General features: G+C 63.6%; 1 protein-coding gene across 1 annotated transcript; it reads right to left on the bottom strand.

Moving 5' to 3' along the window:
• Nucleotides 1-434: 434 nt before the first annotated feature.
• XPNPEP2 (X-prolyl aminopeptidase 2) lies at nucleotides 435-6,159 on the bottom strand. The gene is made up of 21 exons (XM_054641497.2): nucleotides 6,114-6,159; nucleotides 5,281-5,354; nucleotides 5,082-5,192; nucleotides 4,939-5,002; nucleotides 4,655-4,759; nucleotides 4,429-4,515; nucleotides 4,185-4,331; nucleotides 3,989-4,090; nucleotides 3,802-3,883; nucleotides 3,217-3,412; nucleotides 2,997-3,086; nucleotides 2,782-2,891; nucleotides 2,618-2,695; nucleotides 2,459-2,530; nucleotides 2,286-2,346; nucleotides 2,030-2,099; nucleotides 1,812-1,916; nucleotides 1,368-1,427; nucleotides 1,115-1,191; nucleotides 902-1,000; nucleotides 435-644 (listed from the first exon to the last, which is right to left on the bottom strand). The coding sequence occupies exons 1-21, from the start codon at nucleotides 6,157-6,159 to the stop codon at nucleotides 447-449; spliced, it is 2,034 nt and encodes a 677-aa protein (XP_054497472.1). The 3' UTR covers nucleotides 435-446.
• Nucleotides 6,160-10,287: the final 4,128 nt, after the last annotated feature.

Genomic DNA, 10,287 nt, shown 5'->3' with positions numbered 1-10,287 from the left:
TGGGATGTCCCCTGTATCCGCAGGTCCTCCCGGCTCGGCATCACACCCAGGTGGGATGTGCTCATGGTCACCCCGCTGCTAGCACCCGCGGGGACATCCGTGGTTGGCTGCCCTGCATTTTCTCACTCCAAATCCTCCAGCTTTTGCCCCAGAATCATAATCTGCCCAAATCCATCTCCTCACTGTCGCCGTTGGCTTGGTCGCCTCAGGGCTGGACAAGATGGCACAAGCAGGGTCACAGGGGTGGGCTGGAGGGCGGGACTCCAGCCCTAACTGGCCGGCGAGGCAGCGCGCAGCACATCGGGCACAGCAGGGCCCGCCTTGCTCATGTTTAATCACAGACGAGCAAATAGAATACACCAAAAAAAAGGAAGTGAGGGCGGGGGAAGACCCGGCCGTGGTGGGGGGGGGTGGGGGAGTGGGGGAGTGGGGCCACGGGTGCGGGATCAGGCGCCCAGCCCGCTGAGCAGCACCGAGAGCAGCGAGACGAGGGCCAGCAAGCCCGCGGCGGTGCCGGCGCTGCTCACCGGGAAGGGCTCGGTGCTCTCCTGCAGCCAGACATACGCCGCCTCCAGCCGCTGCCGCCGCAGCTCCGGCCCCACGTGTGCCCGGATCCTCTCGTAGTAGGAGTTCAGGTACCGGATCTGCAGCCAGGCACCACGGGGAGCTGTCGGCCTGGGTGTCACACCTGCCTTTGGCCTTCCCCGTCCAGCTGCCCCACACTCTGACCACTGACCCCACCTGCAGAGCTCATTGCCCCTCTTCATCCATGCACGAATACTTGCTCTGTCCTCATTTACCCACTCCAGCCTCATGCCACGGTCCTGGTTTTTCCTGCATCCACCCCCTAAGCCCCTGTGCTGACCTTGCATCCCTGCTCACCCCAAGCACACAGCCGTACCTGCTCTGGGGACAGGAGGCTGAGGTCGATGAGGTTGCGGTCATAGGGCACCAGGGACACCACCTCGAAGGTCAGAAAAGGCTTCTCCCCGCTCTGGTGCTGCCACAGAGAGGTGTCATTGCACGTCCCCTACCCCCTTGGAGGTGCCTCCACCCCTGACTCAATGCAGGCCCATGGTGTGCCACCCCTGTCACCGCCTCCCCATTGCCCTACCTCAGTCTGTGCCTCCACCACGAGGGCGACATCCTCGATGCGGATCCCGAACTCGCCATCCTGGTAATACCCGGGCTCTGAGGGCCGGGAACGTGCCTGGTGAGCTCCCAGCCCCAGCAGCTCCCTCAGCCCACCCCAGCAGGGCTGGATCTGGCCCTGAGTGGGCTGAGAGCTGACAGCCCATCCCTGGTTGGGCTCTGTCCCTGCGGTTGTCCTGGAGAGCCGGCGTGCCGGTCAGGGTGCTGGGACATACCAATGGAGGTGAACATGCCGGCCTCCAGTGGCACGTTGTTGGACTGGAAACCCACGGGCCCTGCAGGGACATGAGGTGGGTTAGAGCTCTGTGGATGACAGGTGCTGCAGGGACACCCCAGCAAGGATGAAGATGTCACACCAGAGAGAACCATGGGGCCAACACAAGGACACCCCAGCAAGGACCACAGAGCCACCAAGGCAAGGACTATGGGGCCACCATGGCAAGGACCACTACAAGGACAAGGATCATCCCAGTAAGGACCTTGGGACCACCTCAGCAAGGATGATGGGGCCACCCTGGCAAAGACCACAAGATGTTGCAAGCGGGGATTTCTCTGCCTGTTATAGAGGCTCTGCTGGGAAGCCCCCAGTGAGCTCCTGTCCTCATCCCTGTCCCCATAGCTCAGCCCACATGCCCAGCACCAGTGCTGGTGGCACCTACACTCATGGACTGAGAGGAAGTTGCCAATGCCGTGGCCAGTCCCATGGCCATAGTTGAGTCCAACATCCCAGAGTGCCCGGCGGGCGAAGGACTCCACCGTTCTCCCTGGGGAATGAAGAGGTGAGATGGAGGCCAAGGAGTCTATGGGGCTCCCCTGTGCCATCCTGCACCCTGTGCCAGGGGTTCTGTGCAGGGCCAATGCTGGGTTTGGCACCCACCTGCTGTGTTGGATGGGAAGACGAGGCGGGAGAGGTCAATGTTGCCCATCAGCACACGGGTGTAGGCTTCCTGTAGGGCATGGCAGGGGGTGAGTGTGGTGCTACCCAGACACCCACCCCTGCACATCCAGCCCAGGCCAGGACTGTGATGCTGAGTGCCATAGGGAGTGCTGGGCAGTGTAGGGGTATGCTGGGCATCTCAGGGTTGCCCTGGGCAGTGCAGGGGGATGTTGGCTGACATGGGAGGGGCTGGTACCTTCTGGAGAGGGGTGGGCTCGCCCCAGTGCACTGTGCGAGTGATGTCTGTTGTCCCATCCCTGCAAAGGGGCCTCATGAATGGGGCTGATGCAGCCCCAGCGCTGGCTTTGGGGGCCCCTGGATGTGGGCTGTGGTGGGGGGGGGGGGGGATCTCTGTTCAAGGCTACGTACAGATACTGCCCTCCGGTGTCAAAGAGATACATCTCTCTCGCAGACAGCGTCCGGCTGCTCCCGTTGGAGGGGCTGCGAGGGGAGGGGGGTCAGAGCCCTCTCCCAGCTGCCCATTGCCCACTGCCCTCTGCCCAGTGCCCACAGCTGCTGCAGCCCTACCTGTAGTGAGCCAGTGCTGCGTTGAGCCCGCTGGCTGAGATGGACTCGAAGCTGGGCCCACGGCTGTGCTCCTGGGCCCTGGAAGGCAGCAGGGAGGAAGGAGGGTGCTGAGGGTGCCCGGCTGCCCTTCTCTGGGCAGGGCAGGCCCGAGGGGCAGCACTGACCAGCGAAATGCATCGATTCGCTGTGCTCCCGAAAACTCGTCCACCTGCCCCTGCGGGACTGTGTTCTCCAGCCACAGCAGGTACTGGATGACAGCCACTGCGTCCCGGACCTGGGGGTGCGCAGTGACAGCGGGGGGGGGGGGGCATCAGCACCCTGCTTCCTCCGCTCTCCCCCTGATTCTGTAGGGCACTGTGGGGACGGGGACAGCCCTTACGTGGGCGGCTCGCAGCATCTCCTGCTCATGGGCGTTTTTCACAGCTTTGGCCATCATCACAGGCGAGTAGCTCTCCTCCAGCAGCTTCTCCTGTGAGAGCAGGCAGAAGGTGACACAGCTACCTGTCCCCTCAGGCACCAAGTGCGGCCACAACGTGGTGACACGGGGCCGTCCCCGAGCCTGCAGGACCCGCATGCCCCATGGCAGGTTCGGTGCCCACCTGGGGGATGATGGCGTAGAGGCCGTAGGTGGTGTACTCGGTGCCCAGCCACACGGTGACGTTGCCCTGGGCGTAGCGGCGCAGGTGGGCGCTCACCTGCCCGTACTCCTGCAGCTCCACGCACAGCGGCCCCGGGCAGCCCGAGCGCAGGGACTGCCGCGCCTGCACCGAGAGCCGGGACTGCTCCACGAACAGGCTGCGGAGGGAGCGGGATTGGGGCGGGCACAGACGTGGTCACCTGCTGCCTTTTGTCCCTCCAACTCCGGCCACGCCAGCAGAGAGGAGGGACCTGGGGGGCTGTGAGGGGATGCTGGGCTGGGAACGGGAGAAACTCAGGCTGTGAGGAAAGGGAGTGTGCCGTACCCTGGAGTGGGCTGGGAGCGGGGGGGCGGATTGGGAAAGATGTGTGGCTCAGAAGGACAGTCAGTGGGGCTGGGCATGGCAGGATGGAGTCACTCTGGGGATAAGGGGCAACGGGGCTGAGAGGAGGGTCCCATGGGGGCTGGCTCAGGAAAGGAAGGCTGGAAGGGGGGGTGGGTGGTGGGCCCGCTCCAAGCCCTGTGCCCACAGGGATGTGCTGCCCACCTTATGGTTGTGTCGGTCAGGAGGGTGTAGGAGTAGAAGACAGGGTTGTAGGGGATGTCATCTCCGCGGAGGTTGAAGAGCCCTGCCGGGAACGAGAGCTCTGCATCCGCGACTGTCACTGCCCTCCCACCTTCAGGCTTTGAGCCCACGGCCCCTGCCATGGCCCCACGGCACCGTGCCTTCTTACAGGCCGTCTCCTCCAGCCCCGACAGCAGCACGGCTGTGGGGCGCCGCACGTGCTGCTCCATCCGCTGCCGGATCCCGGCCACCTTCTCCTGCCAGCTGCTCCCTGCAAGTCGGGCAAGTGGTCGGCTCAGGGCACGGCCCACTGCGGCCCCAGGCTGGGAGTGCTGTGGGTGAGCTGCGGGAGGCTGGGGTCAGACCTGTGAACTCTGCTGGGAGGCTGTAGATCTCGCTGGAAGAGGGAGGGGGTCTCTGGTCACCCCATCCCTGATCAACAAGGTTGGTCTCGAGGGGGAGCAGGGTCCGGCTGGAGCCGTGCAGAGCCCGGCTGTAGCTGTTCCAGGTGTCTGGGGGGTGAACAGCCAGGTTTGGGCTCCTGGTAAATTCATACCCAGGGGCTGCCCTCCCGTGGGCAGGGTGACCCCCAGTGTCAGCCAGCCCTACCGATGGAGAAGAGGAAGGGGTCCAAACTGATGTTCCCCTCCGCGGGAACCACCTTCAGGATCCACGTCCCGATGGACTCGATTGAGGCTGCAGGAGAGAACTGGGTGGCACCGCGAATTCCCACTGCATCCCAACCCACGCGGAGCCAAGAGAAGGCTGTGGCAGGGGCTGGGGGGGTCCCTGGGAGTGGGGAGACTCAGAAGGGCCCCATCCTGCCCCCACTGACTTGTCCTCTGCAGCTCCCAGTTGCAGTCCAGCTCCCGCTCTGCCTGGGTCCAGTAGCGGCTGTCGGTCCACAGGGCAGCCTTGTCCCGCGTCACCACAGCGGTGCCTGGGACAGGGGAGGGGGCTCAGGGGTCACCTCTTTCTCTGTCCCTGCAGCCGGCAGGGAACTCCCAGCGGCTCTCAGGGAATGGGACCATGCCGTGAGCACGGATCCCCAGGAATGAGAACCAGCAGGCTGGTGCCAGCCCCCGAGCAGCGACCAGAGGGTTTGGGGGATGCCCTCACCTGCGGAGCCGGTGAAACCAGTGAGCCAGCCCAGCCGGGCATCCCGCTCGGAGATGTACTCGCTCTGGAGCCGGGATGGAGCCGTGAGAGGTGGCTGTGGGCAGGGAGCGGGTCTCCAGGGGTGCAGGGGACTCCCACCTTACCATGTGGGCATCCGTGGAGGGCACGATGTAGGCGTGGACGCCGTGGGTCCGCAGGGTGTCCCGCAGCACGGCCAGACGCGCCGTCGTGTTGGTGGCCGTTGGTGGCAGGTACTGGTGGCACAGGGAGACGTGCTGGGACTGGGGGGGACCCTGTGCCGGGGGTGCCAGGAACAGGGAGGGGGAGCAAGGCGGGGCTCACCGGTGGGTCCGCGGAGCAGTCCCGGATGTCATTCCTGGTGGAAGGAGCCTGTGGCGCCCGCCCTGCAGCACAGCCTGGGGGCACGGCAACACCCGGGAGCCTCAGGCTGCAGCCTGGGGGCTTGCTGGACCTTTGCTCCCGCCCGGAACTGCACCAGGCAGCTGTGACCCTCGTCCCCAGCCCCAAACACCAGCCAGCCAAGCTTGGGGCTTTTTGCAAAACCCAGTGGTTTTAGCTCCAGGAATGGTGGATGAAAAGCAACGTCATCCCCTGGTTCAAGAGGAGGTAAATCTCCCTTAGGTGCCTGTGGGATCATCACAGAGATCAGCTGGTGCCCAGCACAGAGCACGGAGGGGCTGGCAGGAGCCTGCCTGGAACATCCCAGCACTGGGGCTGCAGAAGGAACTGGCTGATGGTGGGGCCATGTCCAGCTGGACCTGATCTCTGCCCAGGGCTGCTCGACGTGTGGTTCCACTGCCACTCCCTGGGCTCTCCATCACCAGCTGGCACCTGGCCTCTCACTTTGGGCCAAGGGCACACAGCTTGGGTCCGTGGGACAATGCATGATGGGGTCATCCTCAGCATGAGAGGTCTTGGGTACCAGGTGTCTGCACCCTGGGGGTCTGTTCTTACCTGTCACCTGCCCCGGGCCCATCCCTGAGGCAGCTGGGAAGGGTAAGCCCCGTGATACAGTCTGGCTCCTACCCCGGGGTGGACCCACCTCTGCTTCACCCAGAGCTGTGGCTGGGACATCCCACGTTCCCCACATCTGGCTCCTGGGGGACCCCAGTTGCGCCGTCCCACCCCAGCGCCCCGCCCACCCTGTGCCGTACCGTGGAGCAGGAGCGCCCAGGCTGCGATCCAGAGCGGGGGGGACATGGCTGCCCTGGCCAGGCGCGACGGGGCACCGAGGGGACACTGAGCGTGACAGGTCCCTCCTCCTGTGCCTTTGCCCTGGGGGCAGAGGGATGCGGAATGGGAGGGACGAGGCCTCAGCAGATACAGGGCGTGGGGAGCAGGGTTTGTTGTCCCTTTGAAAAGTGAATTCCGCTGCTAAATAAAAGCAAACAGCAAAATCAGCACAAAGTCCAAAGATCCTGCAGGAGCAGAAGTGGGAGTGTGCCAGCTAAGCCTGGCACCGCCTGATGGCCAGGGAGAGGTCAGGGAAAGGCTTTGGTTCCTGAGGAACCCCCGTGTTTTGGATCTGTGGAGAGCTGACAGGGGATCTCTGGGGTGAGGGCCAGATGCCCCCCAAGCCAATCAGCCCCCGAAGCCATCTGTCCTCCTCCACAGGACATGGAGCCATGCAGGTGGGCACCAGCCCCTGTTCAGTGCCCAGGACCAGCAGCTCTGCTGAGGCTGCACAGGGACCTGTGCTCCACACGAGGATTCTGCTGGGATGTGCCCTTTGTCCCTCCAGGCCCATCAGCTCCGCACCTCCGTGCATCTGCCTTGCTAAAACCTCATTATCTTCATGATAAGGAGCCTTGATCCCGAGGCTGTCACTTTGCTTGCACAGGTACTTCCTCCAGCGGCTTTAATGACTGCTTGTGGAGAGAAGGGCTGGGAGAGGGGCAGACTTGCTGCCACGGCCATTGGAGGTGTCCATCCCTGGCACAGACACAGATCTCCAGGGGTGAATGCACATCCCCACCCAGGACAGGTCATGGAGTCACAGATTGGTTGGGTCTGGAAAGGACATTAGAGATCCTCTCGTTTTGACCCCCTGCCATGGGCAGGGACAGCTTCCACTATTCCAGGTGGCTCCAAGCCCCTTCCAGCCTGGCCTTGGGCACTGCCAGGGATGGGGCAGCCACAGCTGCTCTGGGGAACCTCTGCCAGGGCCCCCCCCACTTCATAGGGAAGATTTTCCTCCCTCTATCTAATCCACATCAACACTCTTTAATTTAAAACCACCCTGCCTTGATCTGCCAAAACAATTGTCCCCACAGATTCATATCCCCACCCTCCAAGAGCACTTCCTACAGGATCATTACTCATCACAGCCCATGAAGATCTTTGGGATGTGACCTCCTCTTCCTGGGCTTGGGGTCCCTGCACTCCAGCTGCCACAGGCTCAGCTCAAGGCTGGACAAAGCTGGATCTGTGTGGGGACCACGAACCCTCTGAGCTGCTGCCTCTTCCCAGTGGCACTTCATGGCCTGTTGGGCACACAGGTGTTAACCCTGCCCTTGCAGTGACTGTCTGGCTGTGTCACTGCTCTGACGGTCCGGCTGTGTCCCCTCAGGGACTGTCCGGCTGTGTCCCCACACTGTACAGTCTGTCCACGCCTGCCTGTCCAGCAGTGTCACCATTCCACCCGCGGTGACACCGCTCCGGCTGTCCAGCTGTGGCACTGAGACCCTGCTCACCACGAGGTGGCACCAGGACTGCGCCGTGGAGCCGCAGACCCCTGTCCCGTGTCCCACTGTTCTGTTCCTAACCAACCTGCAGCTCCGGCAGCAGCAGCGCCGGGGGAACCCCTGGCCATCCGCTCCCTCCGGCTGAGGCCTGAACGCTCATGTCACGAATCTCTCGGGCTGTGTCTGGCATCACCCGCTGGTCCCTGCTCTGCGAGAGGAACCCAGAAAGGGGCAGGGCGGGGTCCCCATCAGGGGCAAGACAGGGACAGGTGGGAGAGGGACACCAAAGCTGCTGTGATTGTTACGCAGATTCCCAAGGATGTCTTGGGGACAGTCAGACAGCGCTTTGCTGCCATCCTGTTCATTAGTGAGAGGCATTAATGGGGTTTCGTCCTCCCTGCCTGGTTCCTGCCGGGGCCGGGGATGGGGGTGCACCCATCACCCCACAACTGCATCCCAGCAGGTCCCCACGGCGAGGCCCCTCCCGCCCCACCTTTATTCCTGCCCTTTGAGCTGCACCCTGCTGTGCCCTCACGCCCAGGGCCATTCCCGGTGCCATCACCCGCAATGGCAGCCCCCTCCTGGCCCAGCCCGGGGGTGGCACGGGCCGTCCCCGGGGACCCCAGGGCCGCGTGTCACTCCGAGCCAGCGTCAACAGGACGAAGCTCCTTGGCCGCCGTGCGTCCGGTGGGGCCCGTCCCTCCCGCGGGAGGTTTCCTCGAAGACGAGCCGGAGGAAGGCTTTGGGGGGGACATCCTCCCTTTGTGGGCTATTGTTGGCCTTCCGTCACCTGCAGAGGCCGCGGGTGACTCAGGCCGGGGAGACGCGCCCGGCAAACAGGACGCGGGGCGGGCGTGCGGCCGCAGGAATGCGGAAGCCGGCGGTGGCACCGGGATGCTGCCAGGATCCCTGAGGTGCCCTGGCAGGCAGGGTGTGCCCAGTGATGCCTGCCCAGGGATGGGCTGGGGCGTCCTCCCTGCACCGCAGAGCTCGGCAGCCGGGCTGCGGGGACGAGGCTGCAGCTCCTGCTCCCCCTGAAGAAGCACCGGAGGGGAGTGCTGGCCCCACATTGCGCCAGAAGCGGGGGCCGCAGGAGAACCTGGCTGGGGCGAGAGGCTGCAGCCAACAGGGCTGGAACAGGTTCAGAGGATGTGTCCCTCCTGTGGTACCACAGACGTGTGGGGCTGTGACATGATACCCGCACACCAGGTACAGCCCCTCCACACACCCCCCTTCCTCCTGTAGCCCCTCCCAGAGTGCCCCCTCACAGCCCAATGCAGTCAGCAGCCCCTCCTAGAGCCCCCCGTACACCCACGCCCCACACAACTCCTCCTGCAGTCCCCCCATATGCCTCCCTTTGCCCCCACACCCTGTCTGAGCCCTCCGCTGGCAGGGGCTCTCTCGGGGTGCAGTTGTAGTTGTGATCCACCTTTTTGAGGGTTGATGACACCCACCTTTGTGGAGGCTCACCCTGGCCAGGTGCCCCTAAAGCTACTGCATCACTCCCTCTTCAACTGAGTAGGGAGGGAAAACGCAAGGAAAAGATCAAACTAAGGACCGGTACATCCCCAGATGCAGGCATGGGTAAAATAGACTAAATTTGGGCAAATTAATGGAATTTCATAAAATAATGGAATAATGGATTGGTTTGGGCTGGAAGGGACCTTAAAGCCTATCTTGTTCCAAGCTCCTGCCATGGGCAGGGACACCTTTCACTATCCCAGATTGCTCCAAGCCCTGTCCAACCTGGCCTTGGACACTTCCAGGAATCCAGGGGCAGCCACAGCTGCTCTGGGCACCCTGTGCCAGGCCCTTACCCTCTCACAGCCAAGAATTTCTTCCTAATATCTGATCTAAATCTCCCCTTTTATATATTTATCACCAATCAAATCAGAGCAGGGTAATGAGAAAAATCCCCAAATCCCCTTTTCCCACCTCTCCCTTCCTCCTGGGCTCAAAGTCATTCCTGATTTCTCTCCCTTCTCCCCTCTGCAATGGGGGCTGTGGGCAGTTCACCAGACCCCTCTGCAGACACTGCCTGCCTGGGGGGGCTGGAGAGGACAGTGGGCAGGCAGGACAGACCCCTGCTTCCTTGGGTGCTGAGGGAACAGGGGCACTGGGAGGGGTTGCATGAGCCAGGAGGGTCCCAGAATCTGAGGATCACGCTGGGAGAGGGGTCTCAGGATTGGGGTGGAAGGGGACATGCTGGATCCAGGCTGTGCAGGGGTCCCAAGCCAAGCTGGCTGCAGTGTTAGGGTCTGGGGGCCATTCTGGGAGTGCACCATCCGGAGTAGGGAGTCCTGCACCAGGCTGGGCACAGAGACCGGGCTGGGCTGGGAGTGGATCCCAGATTCGGGCTGGATGGGGGTCTCCGGACAAACTGGGGTGGTCTCAGAGCACTGGGGACGCCATGAGGGGACCGTGGGCAGGGAATCCCCCGGAGGATGCGCCGGGAGGGGATCAGACAGCAGACCGGGATCGGGGGAAACCCGCGGAGGTGTCCCGGCTGCGGGGCGGGGCAGGGCGGGGGGCGGACACCTCCCCCCCATCCCGGGGGCCAGATGACGGGAGGCGGCGGGGCCGGGCCGGCCTCTCACCGCCTACAAATGCGGCTCCCCCGGCGGCCGCCCCCGCCGCCCCCCGC

The sequence above is a fragment of the Agelaius phoeniceus genome, chromosome 14 (genome assembly GCF_051311805.1).
Source record: "Agelaius phoeniceus isolate bAgePho1 chromosome 14, bAgePho1.hap1, whole genome shotgun sequence".
Taxonomy (NCBI): Eukaryota; Metazoa; Chordata; class Aves; order Passeriformes; family Icteridae; genus Agelaius; species Agelaius phoeniceus.
The sequence above is the reverse complement of the archived record's forward strand: the minus strand, read 5'-3'. Positions and strand labels throughout refer to the sequence as shown.

What these genes read in the sequence shown, in the direction of transcription:
- XPNPEP2 (XM_054641497.2), bottom strand. Translation starts at nt 6,159, where the DNA reads ATGTCCCCCCCGCTCTGGATCGCAGCCTGGGCGCTCCTGCTCCACG. An exon ending in ACTGCTCCGCGGACCCACCG is followed by an intron (nt 5,193 to 5,280) that starts GTGAGCCCCGCC and finishes CTGTGCCACCAG; the next exon opens with TACCTGCCACCAACGGCCAC. An exon ending in AGATGCTGCGAGCCGCCCAC is followed by an intron (nt 2,892 to 2,996) that starts GTAAGGGCTGTC and finishes GCGCACCCCCAG; the next exon opens with GTCCGGGACGCAGTGGCTGT.